Consider the following 25,952-nt stretch of genomic DNA (forward strand, 5'->3'; position numbering starts at 1 on the left):
GGCAGAAAAAAGAGAGTTTGAAATGGGGAGAGGAAGCGGTGCACAGAGTGAGGGAGCGAGAGAGAGAGAGAGAGAGAAAGTGAGAGAGGAATACGGGGGAGCTAGGTTGATATCTGCAGCGCTCCAGCTGTGAGCTTAGCCTCCCCCGTCACAGTAGACTCAAGTGAAAGCTTTCACCACTGCTTAACCGCCAGAGAGAATGCAGGGGGAGGGAGGGATGGATAGAGAGAAGGTTTGAGGGAGAGAGAGCACAGGAGAAGAGAAGGGGAGAGGAAAGGGATGATGCAGAGTGGATGTCTGTGTTTATTCTGTCTCTCAGAGGAGCTGGGCTCAGAGGGAATGGCTGATTAGAGGAGAGGTGGATGTCAAGTGTAGAGCTAGTCTTTACCCCCCCCATCTCTCTCTCTTTCTTTCTCATTCTCTCTCTCTCTTTCGCTCTCAATCTAGTCTCTGAGATGCTGTTAGTTAGTGATTGAGGAGAGGGGGGATTGAGCAGAGTACTGAGTGAGTCCTTCTATAGGTGTCCTTCTATAAGTGTCTGTCTGTGTGTGTGTGTGTGTGTGTGTGTGTGTGTGTGTGTGTGTGTGTGTGTGTGTGTGTGTGTGTGTGTGTGTGTGTGTGTGTGTGTGTGTGTGTGTGTGTGTGTGTTACATTGACAAACAATAGAAAAATACCACTGACTGTTTAGATATATTCTGAATAAACCATCTCTCTCCCTCTGTCTGTCTCTCTCCAGGCAGCATGAACCGTCCGGGGGCGGTCCCTGCCTTCCTCAGGACCCCCACGGTGATCCCGCCCCCACTGGACATGAAGCAGTTCCTGCAGTTCCCCATGGACACAGCTCCACCACAACACAGCATGGGCCTGTTCCACAACTTCAACACCAACAGTTACTCAACAGTGAGTAAACGGACTCCACACACACATGCGCACACACACACACACACACACACACACACACACACACACACACACACACACACACACACACACACACACACACACACACACACACACACACACACACACACACACACACACACACACACACACACACACACACACACACACACCTCATACTAACACATCATAGACACAGACTAACACAGCATACACACACATGTAGACTCCCCATCCCCCTGTGTCAGCTTCTTTTACAACTTCAGGACTGTGGCTGAGTGGACAGCAGCAGGCAGGCACACATACACAGGGTCACCTCTCCACTTGGCCAGGTTCCCAAGAGCACGAAAATAAAGCATACACAATGAGTTTCCACCCTGACTGTATATTCAGAGGTCATACACTCTGTTTTAGCAGGGGAAATATAGCCTACTGTTTACTGTAAAAATACATCTATACACTGTACGTGTTTGTTGCCAACTTCATATTCTGCCTTATGCAGTACATTGTGAATAGTCAATGCTATCTATCTAATGACGTGGCACTGACTAGTCAGACCAAGGGGAAGATTTCACACATCAACTCTAATGTCTCAACACATCAAACAGATTAGCATTCCACAGAACATCCAGCTGCATGGTTGTTTCCATGTGTGTGTTTACATTGAAAAGCATATACACAAAAACAGTCATATTCAAAACAACATGGTCATGTTTACAACAACACAGGACAGAACGCAGCAGAGAGATATAGTAAATGACTAGCCCATAACTTGAAATATACCACTAGTGCAGTCTTGATGCAGGCTGTCTGACAGAATATTATTTGTACTTGTACCTGTCGCAGTGTGTCTGACAGATTATTAATCGTAATTGGCTTTGGTTTCGCATAATATTCCTGGATAGAGGACAGTGGGATGAATGTGCCTGTCATTTAGAGGTGTCTTCTCATGAATGAAGACAGGGGATGTATTCTAATGAAGTGGTGTGGTTTTATAGGATGACCCTCAATAATCAGTGGACAAGTGATTACAACTCCCTGTGGCAGCATGAGGCTCTGCATATACACAAAATGACCAGGCAAGCGTTTTACTGCAATACAATAAGTTATGGCTAATCAATTATAAGTGGCACAGCCAGCGTTCCACATAGTCAGCGTTTTTAGACAAGGCCCCATTCAGTTCATTTCCAGATTGGGTTTCAAGTGAAGGTCAGCGACAAACAGTGGTGCACACGCACGCGTGAGAGCGGCACACACACAGATGGGCTCACACATGCGCGCACACACACGCGCAGCAGACCAGGTTACCATCCAATCATTTTATGCACGTAAAGTTCGTCCGATAAAAATGTAATGAAAGGAAACAGCAATGATGGAAACAGCAAATTTGTCGGTAACCTTCCAAATGTCGACAAAACCAAATTCGCTAGTCAAGGTGGGATCTTTTTGTGTCTGTGAAATTGATTATGCTAGAAATGGCGGTGGAAACGCTATTATGTCCAAGTGTTGATATAATAACCGTCATATGGAAGTAAAGTTGGAGTCAAGCGATGACATGTTGTGTGGTCCCTCCCACTACAACTCGGGAAGGCAAGTTATGATGAATTTAACAGGGTGGTGAAAGGTGATGAGCTTGATGCTCCTTTCCAATAAATATCAAGGGTTTTATTTTGGTGACATGATGATTACTTGGTGTTACCTTAGATTGTAAACTGTCATGGTCAAAACATAGAGGGTGGGTTGCACCAACATGGTTTAAATTCATCTAGGATTAGAGCTAATCTAGGTTTTGTAAATTTAGATTTTAAATTAATCAGAGATGTGTTGTTCCACTTCATTTTAAATCTGATCATTAAATCTATGATTAACGGTTTTAAACTATGATTAGTGACATGTTACACCAATATATGATGTATTTTGTGAGTTGAAGCGAAGTAGCTAGCCTACTTGACAAATGAGGCCACAAAGTTGCTGTTCCTTGATAAAATAAACAATGTAATGTTAGAACTACTGAAACTCCATCGTGAAAGGTTCTCATGGGTTGGCGGATTTGAAATAAAATCTGTTATTTGCCAGTACTAGACAGAAAACGAATTGGTTAGCTAACATTAGCTACTGTAGCTAGCTAGTTTATAAACTGAGCTAGCTAGCATACACTATAATTTATAATTGTCATTACTTAAGGTTATTTAGACATGTATTATTTGTCCGCTAGCCACCTCATCATGGCATGTCAAAGAAGTTCAAAATTCTTCATTTAGGAAAAAAAACTATAGTTGGAGCTGATGGAGGAATTTAGTAACGTACTGGAGGATTAAAAGACAGACAACACGACTGTCAAAAAGAAGGAAAAGACCTGGGCCATTTTATGCAACAAATGCAATGGATCGACATAGATTAAAGCAAAAGCCAAAAAGGATGTGGCAGAGAAGAGGCGGGGGCTATTTCAGACCGGAGCCGGATAGGGGCCTCCGTCCAAGGGATTAATCCTATCACCCAGAAGATATGCGAGATGATTCCCAAACAGTTTGCCCCTCTCCATAACCCCAATGATGACAACGGACAACTTGACCCACCAATATTTAGTAAGCATAAATAACTGGTAAATATCAATGCCTATAATGCACGTTAAAACTAATGTTAATGCTACTTCAAATCAAATCAAATCAAATTTAACTATATAGCCCTTCGTACATCAGCTGATATCTCAAAGTGCTGTACAGAAACCCAGCCTATAACCCCAAACAGCAAGCAATGCAGGTGTAGAAGCACGGTGGCTAGGAAAAACTCCCTAGAAAGGCCAAAACCCAGGAAGAAACCTAGAGAGGAACCAGGCTATGAGGGGTGGCCAGTCCTCTTCTGGCTGTGCCAGGTGAAGATTATAACAGAACATGGCCAAGATGTTCAAATGTTCATAAATGACCAGCATGGTCAAATAATAATAATCACAGTAGTTGTCGAGGGTGCAGCACGTCAGGAGTAAATGTCAGTTGGCTTTTCATAGCTGATCATTAAGAGTATCTCTACCGCTCCTGCGGTCTCTAGAGAGTTGAAAACAGCAGGTCTGGGACAGGTAGCACGTCCAGTGAACAGGTCAGGGTTCCATAGCCGCAGGCAGAACAGTTGAAACTGGAGCAGCAGCACGACCAGGTGGACTGGGGACAGCAAGGAGTCATCATGTCAGGTCGTCCTGAGGCATGGTCCTAGGGCTCAGGTCCCCCGAGAGAGAGAAAGAAAGAGAGAAAGAGAGAATTAGAGGGAGCATACTTAAATTCACACAGGACACCAGATAAGACAGTACTCCAGATATAACAAACTGACCCTAGTCCCCCAACACATAAACTAATGCAGCATAAATACTGGAGGCTGAGACAGGAGGGGTCAGGAGACACTGTGGCCCCATCCGATGATACCCCCGGACAGGGCCAAACAGGAAGGATATAACCCCACCCACTTTGCCAAGGCACAGCCCCCACACCAATAGAGGGATATCTTCAACCACCAACTTACCATCCTGAGACAAGGCCGAGTATAGGCCACAAAGATCTCCGCCACGGCACAACCCAGGAGGGGCGCCAACCCAGACAGGAAGATCACGTCAGTGACTCAACCCACTCAAGTGACGCACCCCACCTAGGGGTGGCATGAAAGAGCACCAGTAAGCCAGTGACTCAGCCCCTGTAATAGGGTTAGAGGCAGAGAATCCCAGTGGAGAGAGGGGAACCGGCCAGGCAGAGACAGCAAGGGCAGTTCGTTGCTCCAAAGCCTTTCCGTTCACCTTCACACTCCTGGGCCAGACTACACTCAATCATAGGACCTACTGAAGAGATGAGTCTTCAATAAAGACTTAAAGGTTGAGACCGAGTCTGCGTCACATGGGTAGGCAGACCATTCCATAAAAATTGAGATCTATAGGAGAAAGCCCTGCCTCCAGCTGTTTGCTTAGAAATTCTAGGGACAATTAGGAGGCCTGCGTCTTGTGACCGTAGCGTACGTGTAGGTATGTACGGCAGGACCAACTCGGAAAGATAGGTAGGAGCAAGCCCATGTAACGCTTTGTAGGTTAACAGTAAAACCTTGAAATCAACCCTTGCCTTAACAGGAAGCCAGTGAAGGGAGGCTAGCACTGGAGTAGCAGCCGTATTTAGCACTAACTGAAGTTTATTTAGTGCTTTATCCGGGTAGCCGGAAAGTAGAGCATTGCAGTAGTCTAACCTAGAAGTAACAAAAGCATGGATTAATTTTTCTGCGTCATTGTTGGACAGAAAATTTCTGATTTTTGCAATGTTACGTAGATGGAAAAAAGCTGTCCTTGAAACAGTCTTGATATGTTCGTCAAAAGAGAGATCAGGGTCCAGAGTAACGCGGAGGTCCTTCACAGTTTTATTTGAGACGACTTTACAACCATCAAGATTAATTGTCAGATTTAACAGAAGATCTCTTTGTTTCTTGGGACCTAGAACAAGCATCTCTGTTTTGTCCGAGTTTAAAAGTAGAAAGTTTTCAGCCATCCACTTCCTTATGTCTGAAACACAGGCTTCTAGCGAGGGCAATTTTGGGGCTTCACCATGTTTCATTGAAATGTACAGCTGTGTGTCATCCGCATAGCAGTGAAAGTTAACATTATGTTTTCGAATGACATCCCCCAAGAGGCAAAATATATAGTGAAAACAATAGTGGTCCTAAAACGGAACCTTGAGGAACACCGAAATGTACAGTTGATTTGTCAGAGGACAAACCATTCACAGAGACAAACTGATATCTTTCCGACAGATAAGATCTAAACCAGGCCAGAACTTGTCCGTGTAGACCAATTTGGGTATCTAATCTCTCCAAAAGAATGTGGTGATCGATGGTATCAAAGGCAGCACTAAGGTCTAGTAGCACGAGGACAGATGCAGAGCCTCGGTCTGACGCCATTAAAGGGTCATTTACCACCTTCACAAGTGCAGTCTCAGTGCTATGATGGGGTCCAAAACCAGACTGAAGCATTTCGTATACATTGTTTGTCTTCTGGAAGGCAGTGAGTTGCTACGCAACAGCATTTTCATTTTTTTTTGAGAGGAATGGAAGATTCGATATAGGCCGATAGTTTTTTATATTTTCTGGGTCAAGGTTTGGCTTTTTCAAGAGAGGCTTTATTACTGCCACTTTCAGTGAGTTTGGTACACGTCCGGTGGATAGAGAGCCGTTTATTATGTTCAACATAGGAGGGCCAAGCACATGAAGCAGCTCTTTAAGTAGTTTAGTTGGAATAGGGTCCAGTATGCAACTTGAAGGTTTAGATGTCATGATTATTTTCATCATTGTGTCAAGAGATATAGTACTAAAACACTTAAGTGTCTCTCTTGATCCTAGGTCCTGGCAGAGTTGTGCAGACTCAGGACAGCTGAGCTTTGGAGGAATACGCAGATTTAAAGAGGAGTCCGTAATTTGCTTTCTAATGATCATGATCTTTTCCTCAAAGAAGTTCATGAATTTTTTACTGCTGAAGTGAAAGCCAACCTCACTTGGGGAATGCTGCTTTTTAGTTAGCTTTGCGACAGTATCAAAAATACATTTTGGATTGTTCTTATTTTCCTCAATTAAGTTGGAAAAATAGGATGATCGAGCAGCAGTGAGGGCTCTTCGATACTGCACGGTACTGTCTTTCCAAGCTAGTCGGAAGACTTCCAGTTCGGTGTGGCGCCATTTCCGTTCCAATTTTCTGGAAGCTTGCTTCAGAGCTCGGGTATTTTCTGTATACCAGGGAGCTAGTTTCTTATGACAAATGTTTTTAGTTTTTAGGGGTGCAGCTGCATCTAGGGTATTGCGCAAGGTTAAATTGAGTTCCTTAGTAAGGTGGTTAACTGATTTCTGTCCTCTGATTTCTGTCCTCCGTCCTTGGGTAGGCAGAAGGAGTCTGGAAGGACATCAAGGAATCTTTGTGTTGTCTGAGAATTTATAGCACGACTTTTGATGCTCCTTGGTTGGGGTCTGAGCAGATTATTTGTTGCGATTGCAAACGTAATAAAATGGTGGTCCGATAGTCCAGGATTATGAGGAAAAACATTAAGATCTACAACATTTATTCCATGGGACAAAACTAGGTCCAGAGTATGACTGTGGCAGTGAGTAGGTCCAGAGACATGTTGGACAAAACCCACTGAGTCGATGATGGCTCCAAAAGCCTTTTGGAGTGGGTCTGTGGACTTTTCCATGTGAATATTAAAATCACCAAAATTAGAATATTATCTGCTATGACTACAAGGTCCGATAGGAATTCAGGGAACTCAGTGAGGAACGCTGTATATGGCCCAGGAGGCCTGTAAACAGTAGCTATAAAAGGGGATTGAGTAGGCTGCATAGATTACATGACTAGAAGCTCAAAAGACGAAAACGTATTTTTTTTTTTGTAAATTGAAATTTGCTATCGTAAATGTTAGCAACACCTCCGCCTTTGCGGGATGCACGGGGGATATGGTCACTAGTGTAACCAGGAGGTGAGGCCTCATTTAACACAGTAAATTCATCAGGCTTAAGCCATGTTTCAGTCAGGCCAATCACATCAAGATTATGATCAGTGATTAGTTCATTGACTATAACTGCCTTTGAAGTGAGGGATCTAACATTAAGTAGCCCTATTTTGAGATGTGAGGTATCACGATCTCTTTCAATAATGGCAGGAATGGAGGAGGTCTTTATCCTAGTGAGATTGCTAAGGCGAACACCGCCATGTTTAGTTTTGCCCAACCTAGGTCGAGACACAGTCTCAATGGGGATAGCTGAGCTGACTACACTGACTATGCTAGTGGCAGACTCCACTAAGCTGGCAGGCTGGCTAACAACCTGCTGCCTGGCCTGCACCCTATTTCATTGTGGAGCTAGAGGAGTTAGAGCCCTGTCTATGTTGGTAGATAAGATGAGAGCACCCCTCCAGCTAGGATGGAGTCCGTCACTCCTCAGCAGGCCAGGCTTGGTCCTGTTTGTGGGTGAGTCTCAGAAAGAGGGCCAATTATCTACAAATTCTATCTTTTGGGAGGGGCAGAAAACAGTTTTCAACCAGCGATTGAGTTGTGAGACTCTGCTGTAGAGCTCATCACTCCCCCTAACTGGGAGGGGGCCAGAGACAATTACTCGATGCCGACACATCTTTCTAGCTGATTTACACGCTGAAGCTATGTTGCGCTTGGTGACCTCTGACTGTTTCATCCTAACATCGTACTTCACCACAATGTTAACGTTATCAGCCCCGTTACACCATGTTGCATAACATCATCATTCGTACCAAGGCTGGGCATATCATAAGCCCCAATTCAATTGTTGTACAAAATGGGCACGTAAATAGCCTACTAATAATGAGTTAATTATCATAAAACTCAACAGGATTCAACCTGTATCTAAGTATTCTCTGAGGACCTCGTTTTGGTCTCTCCACAGTAGATATGCTGCCATTTGATCAGTTAATAACTTCTTGTCAATAGGGGGGGGCGCTGTTTTCACTTTGGAAAAAATCGTGCCCAAATTAAACGGCCTCGTACTCTGTTCTAGATCATACGATATGTATATTATTATTGCTATTGGATAGAAAACACTCTGAAGTTTCTAAAACTGTTTGAATTATATCTGTGAGTAAAACAGAACTCATTTTGCAGCAAACTTCCAGGCAGGAAGTGAAAAATCTGAAAACAAGGCTCTGTTTCAGGGCCTGCCTATTCAATTGCCTAATATTTATCGATATGCATGCACTTCATACGCCTTCCACTAGATGTCAACAGGCAGTGGAAGGTGTAATGGGGTGTCTAGCTTGATCTGAGGTCGAACAAGAGCTCTTGGAATGACGTGTCCAGAATTTCCTTTCTCTACCTAGGCGCGGGAAGCACCTCCATATTGTCTTATGATAAGAGTTCGGTATACACGGCTAATATCTCCGGCTCTGTTTTTATTTGATACATATTAGAAAAACATCATAAAGTAGGTTTTTTCAACCGAGTTTCATCAGTTTATTCAACGTTTATTGGGACTTTTGGAGTTTTCCGTTCTTTGCGTCGAGAGAAACTGGGAACGTCATCAACATTGGCTAGCATTGTGGCACGAATTCGACAGGAGAAAAGGACATTCTAAAACCAAACAACGATTTATCCTCGACCTAGGACTCCTTGTACAAGATTCTGATGGAAGCTCAACAAAAGTAAAAACAATTTATGATGTTATTTCGTATTTCTGTGGAAAATGTTATTCCTATTCTCTTCCGTTTTGGCGGGCGCTGTCTCGCAATAACGCAAGCTGTTTGTTATGGTAAAGTTATTTTTAAAAATCTAACACGGCGGTTGCATTAAGAACCAGTGTATCTTTCATTTGCCATACAACAAGTATTTTTATGTAAAGTTTATGATGAGTTCTTTGGTCAGATTAGGTGAGTGTCCAAAATATCAATCAATGCTACATATTCACAATGTATAACCACGGTTTGCAGCTCTAAATATGCACATTTTCGAACAAAACATAAGTGTATTGTATAACCTGATGTTATAAGACTGTCATCTGATGAAGTTGGTCAAGGTTAGTGATTAATTTTATATCTTTTGCTGGTTTTTGCGAATGCTATCTATGCGGTGAATAAATGTGGTTGTGTGTTTGGCTATTGTGGTAAGCTAATATAATGCTATATTGTGTTTTCGCTGTAAAACACTTTAAAAAAAAAATTTGAAATATTGGTTGGATTCACAAGATGTTAATCTTTCATTTGCTGTACACCATGTATTTTTCATAAATGTTTTATGATGAGTATTTAGGTATTTCACGTTGCTCTCTGTAATTATTCTGGCTGCTTTGGTGATATTTGTGATGGTAGCTGCAATGTAAAACTATGATTTATACCTCAAATATGCACATTTTCGAACAAAACATAAATTTATTGTATAACATGTTATAAGACTGTCATCTGATGAAGTTGTTTCTTGGTTAGTGACTAATTATATCTATATTTGGTCGGTTTTGTGATAGCTACCTATGCGGTAGAAACATGGTGAAAATATGCGGTTGAGTCTTTTGCTATTGTGGTTAGCTAACAAACACAATATGTATTTACGCTGTAAAATATTTTAAAAATCGGAAATGATGGCACAAGATGTTTATCTTTCATTTGCTGTATTGGACTTGTGATTTCATGATATTTATATGCTATTATTTACTTGTGGCGCTATGCTAGGCTATGCTAGTCAGCTTTTACTGATGAGGATGCTCCCGGATCCGGGATGGGTGTTAAGTAAAGGTTAAACCACCTCAAGTGGCAGTTTAGAATTAATCTCCAATCTAAGTTTTTATATTTTTTTATTAATTGAACAACAGGCTTAAAATTAATCTAGGTTTAAAGTGAAAACTAAACTTAGATTAGAGGAAGGATTTAATTTAACTAGGATTCATTTAAAACTATGTTTAAAATTTGGTGCAACAAGATTAATAGATAAACCTTGATTTAACCCAGTTTAAGAGTTCATCCATGTTGGTGCAACCCCCCCATAGATTCAATGGTTATAAAGATGGGTAGAGGTCTGTCAGTAATAAAGAGATCCTCTGCTTTTTTGACACCACTCCACCACTCTCTAGTTTTAGCTTATCTTGATTATTGTCCAGTCATATGGTCAAGTGCTGCAAAGAAAGACCTAGTTAAGCTGCAGCTGGTTGAGAACAAAGCGGCGCGCCTTGTTCGTCATTGTAATCAGAGGGCTAATTGTAATACTATGCATGCCAGTATCTCTTGGTTAAGGGTTGAGGAAAGACTGACTGACTGCGTCACTTCTTATTTTATACAAAACATTAATGTGTTGGAAATCCCAAGTTGTTTGCATAGTTAACTTCTACTTCATCACAATCCCGGATCCGGGAGCACCCCCATCAGTAAAAAAGCTGACTAGCATAGCCTAGCATAGCGTCACAAGTAAATACTAGCATCTAAATATCATTAAATCACAAGTCCAAGACACCAGATGAAAGATACACATCTTGTGAATCCAGCCATCATTTCTGATTTTTAAAATGTTTTACAGGGAAGACACAATATGTAAATCTATTAGCTAACCACGATAGCAAAAGACACAACTTTTTTTTCCCACCATTTTTTTCCTGCATAGGTAGCTATCACAATTTCGACCAAATAAAGATATAAATAGCCACTAACCAAGAAAGAACTTAATCAGATGACAGTCTGATAACATATTTATTGTATAGCATATGTTTGTTAGAAAAATGTGCATATTTCAGGTATAAATCATAGTTTACCATTGCAGCCACCATCACAACTCTCACCAAAGCAACTAGAATAACTACAGAGACCATCGTGTATTACCTAAATACTCATCATAAAACATTTCTGAAAAATACACAGCGTACAGCAAATGAAAGACAAAGATCTTGTGAATCCAGCCAATATTTCAGATTTTTTAAGTGTTTTACAGCGAAAACACAATATGGCATTATATTAGCTTACTACAATAGCCAACCACACAACAGCATTGATTCAGGCCAACAATAGCGATAACGAATAAACCAGCAAAAGATATTAATTTTTTCACTAACCTTCTCAAACTTCTTCAGATGACAGTCCTATAACATCATATTACACAATACATATAGAGTTTGTTCGAAAATGTGCATATTTAGCGGCACAAATCGTGGTTATACAATGAGAAAAGTAGCCAAACTGCCAACAATATGTCGGGAGAAATCTTGGGAGAGGCACCTAGTCTAATCAGTAACTAATCCTAAACTTGACTAAAAAATACAGGTTGGACAGCAAATGAAAGATACATTAGTTCTTAATGCAATCGCTGTGTTAGATTTTTAAAATTAACGTTACTACGACATACAGCGTGCGTTAAAGCGAGACCGCACTGAGATTAATGGCGGAATATGAATTTTAAATTTTTCAACAGAACAACGAATTAACATCATATATAGTTCTTACTATTTGATGAGCTCCCATCAGAATCTTGGGCAAGGTGTCCTTTGTCCAAAAGAATCGTTGCTCGGTTGTAGATTGTCGCCTTCAACGTTGGAATTAGCAGTAAACATTAGCCATGTGGCAAAGACGTGTCCAACTCCCTAAAACGCAGCATAAATAAATATCCGAAAATCGCAATATAATGATATAAACTGATATAACTCGGTTTAATATAACAACATTATGATGTCTTTAACACCTATATCGAATAAAAACAGAGCCGGATATATCTAAGGGCTATAAAGGGAGCTTTCTATAACGACAGCCAGAGGTCCTTTCTGCGTCCTGGCGAAGAGGACAAAGGACGGACCCCACGTTCCCAGCCCATTTATAAGCTCTCAGATCTGCCTAGCAACACCATTTCAATTCTCACTATTCACTGACATCCAGGGGAAGGCGTATGCAGTGCATCTCAACCAATAGAAGACAGGCAGATTTATAAACGGATCTCAGAACAGCCAGCAGAATTCAGCATTCTCACATCCTCATAGGAAAATTGCTCTAACTCCAGTTCTGTTTTACTCACAGATATAATTCAAACGGTTTTAGAAACTAGAGAGTGTTTTCTATCCAATAGTAATAATAATATGCATATTGTACGAGCAAGAATTGAGTACGAGGCAGTTTAATTTGGGAACGAAATTATTACAAAGTGCCAACAGCACCCCCTATTGAGAAAAGGTTCATGTACACACAGCACTGACACACACACTTACCCCACCAGACATGCCACCAGGGGTCTTTTCACAGTCCCCAGGTCCAGAACAAATTCAAGGAAATGTACAGTATTATACAGAGCCACGAGTGCATGGAACTCCCTTCCATCTTATATGGCAAAAAGCAAGTGAACAGCAAACCTGGTTTCAAAAAACAATTAAAGCAACACCTCACAGCACAGTGCCTCTCCCCCATGTGACCTACTTGTTCTGTGTATGTACTGACATGCATGTGTAACTGATAGATGCACACACACACACACACACACACACACACACACACACACACACACACACACACACACACACACACGTTAATGTTTTTTAATGTATGTATATTTTAAAGTATTTTGTCTGTAATGTCTTTTTCGTTACGTGTCGGACCCCAGTAAGACTAGCTATTGCCATTGGCATCGGCTAATGGGGATCCTAATAAATCTAATGCTTGGCTGCCGTTTGACAAATTAAAATAATCTTTCTCTTTTTATGTTTATTTTTTGATAATAATCTCATCATGTAGGCTATACCCACACTACAGTCTGTCCACGAGCTGTTGACTAGAGCGCATGTGCCAATACCAGAATGGACACATTCGCTATATAACTACATTTTTTTGTGACAAATCCATCAGTAGAGTTATATAAAAAATAAAAAGGGATTGAGTAGGCTGCATAGATTACATGACTAGAAGCTCAAAAGACGAAAACGTCATTTTTTTTTTGTAAATTGAAATTTGCTATCGTAAATGTTAGCAACACCTCCGCCTTTGCGGGATGCACGGGGGATATGGTCACTAGTGTAACCAGGAGGTGAGGCCTCATTTAACACAGTAAATTCATCAGGCTTAAGCCATGTTTCAGTCAGGCCAATCACATCAAGATTATGATCAGTGATTAGTTCATTGACTATAACTGCCTTTGAAGTGAGGGATCTAACATTAAGTAGCCCTATTTTGAGATGTGAGGTATTACGATCTCTTTCAATAATGGCAGGAATGGAGGAGGTCTTTATCCTAGTGAGATTGCTAAGGCGAACACCGCCATGTTTAGTTTTGCCCAACCTAGGTCGAGACACAGTCTCAATGGGGATAGCTGAGCTGACTACACTGACTATGCTAGTGGCAGACTCCACTAAGCTGGCAGGCTGGCTAACAACCTGCTGCCTGGCCTGCACCCTATTTCATTGTGGAGCTAGAGGAGTTAGAGCCCTGTCTATGTTGGTAGATAAGATGAGAGCACCCCTCCAGCTAGGATGGAGTCCGTCACTCCTCAGCAGGCCAGGCTTGGTCCTGTTTGTGGGTGAGTCTCAGAAAGAGGGCCAATTATCTACAAATTCTATCTTTTGGGAGGGGCAGAAAACAGTTTTCAACCAGCGATTGAGTTGTGAGACTCTGCTGTAGAGCTCATCACTCCCCCTAACTGGGAGGGGGCCAGAGACAATTACTCGATGCCGACACATCTTTCTAGCTGATTTACACGCTGAAGCTATGTTGCGCTTGGTGACCTCTGACTGTTTCATCCTAACATCGTACTTCACCACAATGTTAACGTTATCAGCCCCGTTACACCATGTTGCATAACATCATCATTCGTACCAAGGCTGGGCATATCATAAGCCCCAATTCAATTGTTGTACAAAATGGGCACGTAAATAGCCTACTAATAATGAGTTAATTATCATAAAACTCAACAGGATTCAACCTGTATCTAAGTATTCTCTGAGGACCTCGTTTTGGTCTCTCCACAGTAGATATGCTGCCATTTGATCAGTTAATAACTTCTTGTCAATAGGGGGGGGCGCTGTTTTCACTTTGGAAAAAATCGTGCCCAAATTAAACGGCCTCGTACTCTGTTCTAGATCATACGATATGTATATTATGCTATTGGATAGAAAACACTCTGAAGTTTCTAAAACTGTTTGAATTATATCTGTGAGTAAAACAGAACTCATTTTGCAGCAAACTTCCAGGCAGGAAGTGAAAAATCTGAAAACAAGGCTCTGTTTCAGGGCCTGCCTATTCAATTGCCTAATATTTATCGATATGCATGCACTTCATACGCCTTCCACTAGATGTCAACAGGCAGTGGAAGGTGTAATGGGGTGTCTAGCTTGATCTGAGGTCGAACAAGAGCTCTTGGAATGACGTGTCCAGAATTTCCTTTCTCTACCTAGGCGCGGGAAGCACCTCCATATTGTCTTATGATAAGAGTTCGGTATACTATAATATCTCCGGCTCTGTTTTTATTTGATACATATTAGAAAAACATCATAAAGTAGGTTTTTTCAACCGAGTTTCATCAGTTTATTCAACGTTTATTGGGACTTTTGGAGTTTTCCGTTCTTTGCGTCGAGAGAAACTGGGAACGTCATCAACATTGGCTAGCATTGTGGCACGAATTCGACAGGAGAAAAGGACATTCTAAAACCAAACAACGATTTATCCTCGACCTAGGACTCCTTGTACAAGATTCTGATGGAAGCTCAACAAAAGTAAAAACAATTTATGATGTTATTTCGTATTTCTGTGGAAAATGTTATTCCTATTCTCTTCCGTTTTGGCGGGCGCTGTCTCGCAATAACGCAAGCTGTTTGTTATGGTAAAGTTATTTTTAAAAATCTAACACGGCGGTTGCATTAAGAACCAGTGTATCTTTCATTTGCCATACAACAAGTATTTTTATGTAAAGTTTATGATGAGTTCTTTGGTCAGATTAGGTGAGTGTCCAAAATATCAATCAATGCTACATATTCACAATGTATAACCACGGTTTGCAGCTCTAAATATGCACATTTTCGAACAAAACATAAGTGTATTGTATAACCTGATGTTATAAGACTGTCATCTGATGAAGTTGGTCAAGGTTAGTGATTAATTTTATATCTTTTGCTGGTTTTTGCGAATGCTATCTATGCGGTGAATAAATGTGGTTGTGTGTTTGGCTATTGTGGTAAGCTAATATAATGCTATATTGTGTTTTCGCTGTAAAACACTTTTAAAAAAAAAATTGAAATATTGGTTGGATTCACAAGATGTTAATCTTTCATTTGCTGTACACCATGTATTTTTCATAAATGTTTTATGATGAGTATTTAGGTATTTCACGTTGCTCTCTGTAATTATTCTGGCTGCTTTGGTGATATTTGTGATGGTAGCTGCAATGTAAAACTATGATTTATACCTCAAATATGCACATTTTCGAACAAAACATAAATTTATTGTATAACATGTTATAAGACTGTCATCTGATGAAGTTGTTTCTTGGTTAGTGACTAATTATATCTATATTTGGTCGGTTTTGTGATAGCTACCTATGCGGTAGAAACATGGTGAAAATATGCGGTTGAGTCTTTTGCTATTGTGGTTAGCTAACAAACACAATATGTATTTACGCTGTAAAACATTTAAAAAATCGGAAATGATGGCACAAGATGTTTATCTTTCATTTGCTGTATTGGACTTGTGATTTCATGATATTTATATGCTATTATTTACTTGTGGCGCTATGCTAGGCTATGCTAGTCAGCTTTTACTGATGAGGATGCTCCCGGATCCGGGATGGGTGTTAAGTAAAGGTTAAACCACCTCAAGTGGCAGTTTAGAATTAATCTCCAATCTAAGTTTTTATATTTTTTTATTAATTGAACAACAGGCTTAAAATTAATCTAGGTTTAAAGTGAAAACTAAACTTAGATTAGAGGAAGGATTTAATTTAACTAGGATTCATTTAAAACTATGTTTAAAATTTGGTGCAACAAGATTAATAGATAAACCTTGATTTAACCCAGTTTAAGAGTTCATCCATGTTGGTGCAACCCCCCCATAGATTCAATGGTTATAAAGATGGGTAGAGGTCTGTCAGTAATAAAGAGATCCTCTGCTTTTTTGACACCACTCCACCACTCTCTAGTTTTAGCTTATCTTGATTATTGTCCAGTCATATGGTCAAGTGCTGCAAAGAAAGACCTAGTTAAGCTGCAGCTGGTTGAGAACAAAGCGGCGCGCCTTGTTCTTCATTGTAATCAGAGGGCTAATTGTAATACTATGCATGCCAGTATCTCTTGGTTAAGGGTTGAGGAAAGACTGACTGACTGCGTCACTTCTTATTTTATACAAAACATTAATGTGTTGGAAATCCCAAGTTGTTTGCATAGTTAACTTCTACTTCATCACAATCCCGGATCCGGGAGCACCCCCATCAGTAAAAAAGCTGACTAGCATAGCCTAGCATAGCGTCACAAGTAAATACTAGCATCTAAATATCATTAAATCACAAGTCCAAGACACCAGATGAAAGATACACATCTTGTGAATCCAGCCATCATTTCTGATTTTTAAAATGTTTTACAGGGAAGACACAATATGTAAATCTATTAGCTAACCACGATAGCAAAAGACACAACTTTTTTTTCCCACCATTTTTTTCCTGCATAGGTAGCTATCACAATTTCGACCAAATAAAGATATAAATAGCCACTAACCAAGAAAGAACTTAATCAGATGACAGTCTGATAACATATTTATTGTATAGCATATGTTTGTTAGAAAAATGTGCATATTTCAGGTATAAATCATAGTTTACCATTGCAGCCACCATCACAACTCTCACCAAAGCAACTAGAATAACTACAGAGACCATCGTGTATTACCTAAATACTCATCATAAAACATTTCTGAAAAATACACAGCGTACAGCAAATGAAAGACAAAGATCTTGTGAATCCAGCCAATATTTCAGATTTTTTAAGTGTTTTACAGCGAAAACACAATATGGCATTATATTAGCTTACTACAATAGCCAACCACACAACAGCATTGATTCAGGCCAACAATAGCGATAACGAATAAACCAGCAAAAGATATTAATTTTTTCACTAACCTTCTCAAACTTCTTCAGATGACAGTCCTATAACATCATATTACACAATACATATAGAGTTTGTTCGAAAATGTGCATATTTAGCGGCACAAATCGTGGTTATACAATGAGAAAAGTAGCCAAACTGCCAACAATATGTCGGGAGAAATCTTGGGAGAGGCACCTAGTCTAATCAATAACTAATCCTAAACTTGACTAAAAAATACAGGTTGGACAGCAAATGAAAGATACATTAGTTCTTAATGCAATCGCTGTGTTAGATTTTTAAAATTAACGTTACTACGACATACAGCGTGCGTTAAAGCGAGACCGCACTGAGATTAATGGCGGAATATGAATTTTAAATTTTTCAACAGAACAACGAATTAACATCATATATAGTTCTTACTATTTGATGAGCTCCCATCAGAATCTTGGGCAAGGTGTCCTTTGTCCAAAAGAATCGTTGCTCGGTTGTAGATTGTCGCCTTCAACGTTGGAATTAGCAGTAAACATTAGCCATGTGGCAAAGACGTGTCCAACTCCCTAAAACGCAGCATAAATATCCGAAAATCGCAATATAATGATATAAACTGATATAACTCGGTTTAATATAACAACATTATGATGTCTTTAACACCTATATCGAATAAAAACAGAGCCGGATATATCTAAGGGCTATAAAGGGAGCTTTCTATAACGACAGCCAGAGGTCCTTTCTGCGTCCTGGCGAAGAGGACAAAGGACGGACCCCACGTTCCCAGCCCATTTATAAGCTCTCAGATCTGCCTAGCAACACCATTTCAATTCTCACTATTCACTGACATCCAGGGGAAGGCGTATGCAGTGCATCTCAACCAATAGAAGACAGGCAGATTTATAAACGGATCTCAGAACAGCCAGCAGAATTCAGCATTCTCACATCCTCATAGGAAAATTGCTCTAACTCCAGTTCTGTTTTACTCACAGATATAATTCAAACGGTTTTAGAAACTAGAGAGTGTTTTCTATCCAATAGTAATAATAATATGCATATTGTACGAGCAAGAATTGAGTACGAGGCAGTTTAATTTGGGAACGAAATTATTACAAAGTGCCAACAGCACCCCCTATTGAGAAAAGGTTCATGTACACACAGCACTGACACACACACTTACCCCACCAGACATGCCACCAGGGGTCTTTTCACAGTCCCCAGGTCCAGAACAAATTCAAGGAAATGTACAGTATTATACAGAGCCACGAGTGCATGGAACTCCCTTCCATCTTATATGGCAAAAAGCAAGTGAACAGCAAACCTGGTTTCAAAAAACAATTAAAGCAACACCTCACAGCACAGTGCCTCTCCCCCATGTGACCTACTTGTTCTGTGTATGTACTGACATGCATGTGTAACTGATAGATGCACACACACACACACACACACACACACACACACACACACACACACACACACACACACGTTAATGTTTTTTAATGTATGTATATTTTAAAGTATTTTGTCTGTAATGTCTTTTTCGTTACGTGTCGGACCCCAGTAAGACTAGCTATTGCCATTGGCATCGGCTAATGGGGATCCTAATAAATCTAATGCTTGGCTGCCGTTTGACAAATTAAAATAATCTTTCTCTTTTTATGTTTATTTTTTGATAATAATCTCATCATGTAGGCTATACCCACACTACAGTCTGTCCACGAGCTGTTGACTAGAGCGCATGTGCCAATACCAGAATGGACACATTCGCTATATAACTACATTTTTTTGTGACAAATCCATCAGTAGAGTTGAAAATGCAATGGAAACCCATTTAACTTGTATTGTTTATTCGGTACATGGGGATTAAACCCGCAAAATGTATTTTATGTGCACTACATCATCACGTACAGCCTTTATCCGCAACCAGTCCATTTTATGGAAACACATCTCTGGTGGGAAAATGTGCTTACTGTTTTTATTGGGATTTTAGAATATTTGCATGAAAATGTGTTGCCAATTGGATGGAAACCTAGCTAGTGAGACTGAGTATGACAGAACATATTTACCCTGATAACCTCTAGAGGGTGCTAGAACAGAGGCTGAAAGTACGCCAGACCGAGCAGACACAAGAATTTGATAGAAACTTCACAGACATTGATAAGTAATGTATGAGATTGAGAGAACCACTAAAGTTTCCTAGTTGTTGTCAGATAATGAGTGACATTCTGATGAGGACCTGTTATTGTAACAGTCTGTGCTTAACCTCCGCCATGGGTCATTGGACAAGCCTATTCGGAAATGAATCAAGTATGGGTAGCTGAGAAGGAAGAACCTTAATCTTTCCCCAGTTGCCTCAGCTATAAAAAACAAGTTAAACTACCTCGTACCCCTGCACACTGAGTCAGTACTGGTACTCCTTGTATATACAGTGCATTCGGAAAGTATTCAGATAGGGGTTGCTCAGCTCGGACACCAATAACATAGTCAAAAAAGGGGAACTGTAGCCAACATAACCTTCACTCCAAATCAAAACTCCAAACCTACAACCTGATTTTAGACAAAATTACCTGGAACAATACTTACTACCAAACCAACGACCAGCAAAAGAAACAGAAACCTGAAAACACTATTCAACCTGGAAATGAGTGAGTAATGTTTAGTCTGATGCTACTTTTAAAGCCAAGAAGAAAAATCAATTACAATAATATATTTCTACTATAAGGACTGAATTCTAAGTTAAGGCTACCAAGCTTGCTAGGACAGAACTTATCTGGCTGCAACTTCAATTAGTACCGAGGTCTGAAGTGAGAGGTGTCAAAGCCCTTGAGCCCAACAATGGTAGGAGAGTTTCACAGCCTCCCCCACCCAAATGCAGAGGCCTTTGAAGCCCCCTCTCTCTGTGCAGTGGTCATTACAGTAAAGTACCCTCTGGATTCATCTCTTTTTGAACTGATATGCAGCCAGGACACTTCAATTGTAAATTACCTTAATAAGAAACAATATTGTTGCTTTGATCACATCAGAAGATTTACTCCAGAAAGGAGTGCCTTGACATCGCAAAATACAAAATACAACAGCCACAGGACAACTTTGTATGGGCGTCATAAAGGACCATTCGCCGAAACTCAAGAGATATAGCTAGCTAAAATCCTCATTTTGCCCGTGGAAAAAAAAACAGTGGACAGAGACTTGCTAGATACGTTAGCTAGCTAGCTGGGATTTTCTACAAGGAATCTGCCTCCCGGAAAAAGAAAAAAGCTTCTAACAAGTGGGTGTGACACCTACTCCCATTGCCTGCTGCGCTGCTGCTTGGATTCCACCTGGCGATCTGTTCGCCTTCTGCCTTGGTCTGTCTCCCCCTGTCTGGTACAGGTACCCCCGCCACACTCCCCCTTCTCTCCCGAGCTTTCGCTCGCCTCCAGCACACACGCACTTTTATTTATTGTTTATTGTTTACTCCATGTGTAACTCTGTGTTGTTGTCTGTTCACACTGCTATGCTTTATCTTGGCCAGGTCGCAGTTGCAAATGAGAACTTGTTCTCAACTAGCCTACCTGGTTAAATAAAGGTGAAATAAAAAAATAAAATAAAAAACGTACACACACACTGCAGACTTTGTACTGATCAGAATTTTAGGTAGGCTAATTAACTTGTGAAGCTTATTATGTGAGCTTACTCAGAAACACTTTAATTAACTACTATAGGCCTACTATTTATTTATTTATTTATTTTATCTCATACTTTTATAGCCTACTGGACTCATAGAGAGGTACTCTCTCAAGATATCTTGTTGGGGTGATTGACTCTTTGAACTTACAACGATTAGCCCCAAGTTGTCATATTTTTTTCTTGTGTTTATGCTATTTGTTTCATGACACCTGCGTGATTTGTTGACTATGAACTTGCTTGTTTACCCAACCATGGGACAGAATATGTTTGTTCCCAAACACGGGACTCTGACTCTCTATTGGTTACACAGACTCTTGGCCTCCCGTCCTATTCTAACTACCTCTCGCCGGCTTTGTATTCATGTTACCTGTTGAAATTGCTCTACAATATGATCTTGTTGCCATCTGATGCACATTCAAATGTCATAAAAAATCAACACTGCAGAGCTCTCCCTGTCCTCTGCCGTGCCCTGATTGTATTACTGCTGATGATATCTGGAAATGTGCATGTACACCCTAGCCCATCTACTGTTGCTATCCCCAATTCTGACTTGTGCTCTGATATCTGTTTCACTGATTTCTGCTCTCGTAAAAGCCTTGGTTTTCTGCACGTTAACACTAGAAGCTTATTACATAAAATGTATCAATTGAAAGTGTGGGTTCACAGCTCCAATCCAGATGTGCTGGTCATTACTGAGACGTGGTTAAGAAAGAGTGTTTTGAACACTGATGTTAACCTTTCTGGTAATAACCTTTTTTGGCAAGACATATCTTCCAAAGGTGGTGGAGTGGCAATCTTTACCAAGGAACACCTTCAGTGCTCGGTTGTCTCCACAAAATCTGTCCCCAAACAATTTGATTTGCTGGTTTTAAGCATTAAACTTTCAAATAACTCTTTATTGACTGTTGCTGGGTGTTCTCGTCCAACCTCAGCACCAGCCTGTAACTTACCTCCCCTAAGCTCTCTCAGGGCCCCTTACACTAAGTCTGAATTTGTCCTGATAGGTCACCTAAACTGGGACATGCTTAAACCACCTGACCAATCCTAAAGCATTGGGACTCCCTAAATCTTTCTCAGATTATTACGAATCCCACAAGGTATGACTCCGAACACCCAGAAAAGGCTACTATCCTTGATGTTATCCTCACAAAAAATCCTGATAGGTATCAGTCTGGTGTTTTCTGTAATGACCTTAGTGATCACTGTTTTACAGCCTGTGTTTGTAATGGCTGCTCAGTGAAATGACCTGTCCTGATTTGTCATAGACGCTTGCTAAAAAACTTTAATGAGCAAGCCTTCCTTCATGACCTGGCCTCTGTAAATTGGTAAAGAATCAGCTTGATCCCCTCTGTCGAAGACGCTTGGACCTTATTTTTTGATATTGTGATCTGGCAGTTACTCCACCTCAAGAATTCCATTTGGCGAAAGGCTTGGCACACACATACTCAGGCTGACTGGCTCTCATTCAGGCAAATGAGAAATAAGTGCACTCAAGCTATCTGGAAGGCCAAAGTTAGTTACTTTAAGGAGCAGTTCTCTCTCTGTGGGTCTAACCCCAAGAAGTTCTGGAAAATGGTTAAAGACCTGGAGAATAAACCCTCCTCCTCACAGCTGCCCATGTCCATTAATGCTGATGATGTGGTTTTACTGACAAGGAGCACATGACTGAGCTCTTTACTCACCACTTCATTATGTCTGGATTCCTATTTGACTCAGCCTTGCCTCATTGCTTGTCCAACATTTCCTCATCTCCCACCCCTTCTAATGCGAGTAGCCCCAATGCTCCTCCCTCTTTTTCCCCTGCCCCGCTACAAAGTTTCTCCCTGCAGGCGGTCACTGAGTCTGAGGTGCTAAAGGAGCTCCTTAAACTTGACCCCATAAAACATCTGGGTCAGATGGTTTAGATACTATCTTCTTTAAGGTTGCAGCCCCTATCATCGCCAAGTCTATCTCTGACCTTTTTAACCTGTATCCCCTCTCTGGGGAGGTTCCCATTGCTTGGAAGGGATCCACGGTGCATCCTTTATTTATAGGGGGAGATCAAGCTGATCCTAACTGTTATTTTACATTTACATTTTAGGCCAATTTCTATTTTGCCCTGTTTATCAGAAGTGTTGGAAAAACTTGTCAATAATCAACTGAGTGGATTCTTGATGTCTATAGTATTCTCTCTGGTAAGCAATCTGCTTTCTGCTCAGGTTATGGATGTGTCACTGCAACCTTAAAGGTCCTAAATGATCTCACCATTGCCATTGATTCTAAGCAATGATGTGCTTCTATTTTTATTGACTTTGCCAAAGCTTTTGACACGGTAGACCATTCCATTCTTGTGGGCCGGCTAAGGAGTATTGGTGTCTCTGAGGGGTCTTTGGCCCCTCAGAGACCCCTTCCCCGCAGGAGGCCTTTTGCCTTTTGGTAGGCCGTCATTGTAAATAAGAATTTGTTCTTATTAACTGACTTGCCTAGTTAAATAAAGGTCAAATAAAAATAAAATAGAATATAAATGTATAATGAGGACAATAAACAGGCAGTGCAGTGAGGGAACAAGTTCCTGATGCTCTGTGGGGCTGGCTGCTACACTGAATGCTCCATGATTCACTTCTAAAGAGTTTGGGTGCACCACACACCACACACCATACAGTATCATACTATCCCATGGAGCGAGTGCTCCCCACCTCTATCAAGAGTACAGATTAGAGTATATAATGATTTCTCTGCCAGCCCCGTATGGTGTACAGTTCAGCCATGGGTGGAGGTATGAAGAGAGGAGGGAATGAAAGAAGGGACGTAAAAGTGGCTTAATGAGTGAGGTCATAATGGCAGAGAGGAAGTAGAGACGGGTGGAGAGAGGGTGGAGGGAGAGAGATCAATCAGCCTGTTCAAAACAGCTAGACAAACAGAGGAAGAGGGCTACAGAGAGAGAGAGAGAGAGAGAGAGAGAGAGAGAGAGAGAGAGAGAGAGAGAGAGAGAGAGAGAGAGAGAGAGAGAGAGAGAGAGAGAGAGAGAGAGAGAGAGAGAGAGAGAGAGAGAGAGAGAGAGAGAGAGAGAGAGAGAGAGAGAGAGAGAGAGAGAGAGAGAGAGAGAGAGAGAGAGAGAGAGAGAGAGATGTTATGAGACAAAGATGGCTAACCGAAATTGACAATAGGACATGAATAGGTGCGCACACACACTGTGACTTCACAGAACACCTTGTTGTTGGCATACAGTATATAGAGAGTGAGTGGTGAATACAAACAAATTAATTTGGAGAGACAGCTGTATTCTAGAGTAAGGATTGAGAGAGCGAGAGAGAGAGAGAGATGGGTGGGTGGGAAGTGGTAGGTGGGGGGCTCTGGGATTGAATATCCTTATAACACATCAGGAGAGAGAGAAGGGAAAGAGAGCGAGAGAGAGAGAGAGAGATAAAGGGAGAGGGAGAGTGAGCACTCTGAAGTGCGTTGTGATTAAGGGAACAAAGAAAACTCAAGGTTAAAGATGAGGAGTATAAATATTGCCAGGAACTGTTATTGAACCACTTACATATGGGAGTATAATTACACCTTAACCTGGTGTTTGGAAGTTGAACGTGAAAATAGACTCTCATTTTGCAGCGTAATTTCACAGCAGCAGTCAGTGATTAGAAGTTAAGTAAAACCCCAACGTGCTTTTGGCTGCAGAGTGGAGAAACACCCAGCCTGGGTTGTAGTTACCTAGCAGAATGGTCAGAACCCTCAGCATGCCCACTTATCCTGTTTGGGACCGTTTTGGTCAGGGTATACTGTAAACAACAGCTATCTGGGATGGCTTGAGTCTGATCAACATGGTCAACATGCCTTTCTTAAGAGCAGTGAAGTGTTAAAACGTTATTAAAAAAAATCTACACATACTGTAAAAGCCTTGTGCATTCGTCTAAGAAGACGTTACTCAAATCAGATTTTAGTTGTCTGTTATCATGGTCTGTCCAACCCTAATGGGAGTTGTTAGTGGTATCAGTGTTCCCCTAGGATTTTTTTCAGCAGCGGTGTCAGAGTTAGCTGGTGGGGGTCTTCCTGGGGTCTTCCATCTAGGGTGTGGGGGCTTCCTGGGGCATACATCTATACATATATATATATATATATATATATACAGTGGCAAGAAAACGTACGTGAACCCTTTGGAAATACCTGGATTTCTGTATAAATTGGTAGTCAAATTTGATCTGATCTTCATCTAGGTCACAACAATAGACAAACAGTCTACTTAAACTAACAAAACACAAAAAACACACCGTGTAAACATTCACAGTGCAGGGTGGAAAAAGTATGTGAATTTGGATTTAATAACTGGTTGACCGTCCTTTGGCAGCAATAACCTCAACCAAACGTTTTCTGTAGTTGTGGATCAGACCCTCATAACGGTCAGGAGGATTTTTGGATCCTTCCTCTTTACAAAACTGTTTCAGTTCAGCAATATTCTTGGGATGTCTGGTGGGAACTGCTCTCTTGAGGTCATGCCACAGCATCTCAATAGTGTTGAGGTCAGGACTCTGACTGGGCCACTCCAGAAGGCGTATTTTCTTCTGTTGAACCCATTCTGTTGTTGATTTACTTCTGTGTTTTGGGTCGTTGTCCTGTTGCATCACTCAACTTCAATTGGCGGACAGATAGCCTAACATTCTCCTGAAAAATGTCTTGATAAACTTGGTAATTCATTTTCCATCGATGATAGCAAGCTGTCGAGGCCCTGAGGCAGCAAAGCAGCCCCAAACCATGATGCTCCCTCCACCATACTTTACAGTTGGGATGAGATTTCGATGTTGGTGTGCTGTGCCTTCTTTTCTCCACAGATAGTGTTGCGTGTTCCTTCCAGTTGGTGTGCCACTCAAGGACATTCA

General features: G+C 41.0%; 1 protein-coding gene across 1 annotated transcript in view; it reads left to right on the forward strand.

The window, feature by feature from the left end:
* The first annotated feature begins 732 nt into the window (after positions 1–732).
* The window catches only part of LOC120025252 (zinc finger protein 385A-like), a 60,370-nt gene continuing 35,150 nt past the window's right edge, over positions 733–25,952 (forward strand). Inside the window, exon 1 of the mRNA XM_038969741.1 lies at positions 733–900. Within this exon, the coding sequence (XP_038825669.1) occupies positions 742–900 (159 nt within the window). The 5' untranslated portion in view covers positions 733–741. The remainder of the gene's footprint in view (positions 901–25,952) is intronic.

The sequence above is a fragment of the Salvelinus namaycush genome, chromosome 2 (genome assembly GCF_016432855.1).
Source record: "Salvelinus namaycush isolate Seneca chromosome 2, SaNama_1.0, whole genome shotgun sequence".
In the NCBI taxonomy this organism is placed as follows: Eukaryota; Metazoa; Chordata; class Actinopteri; order Salmoniformes; family Salmonidae; genus Salvelinus; species Salvelinus namaycush.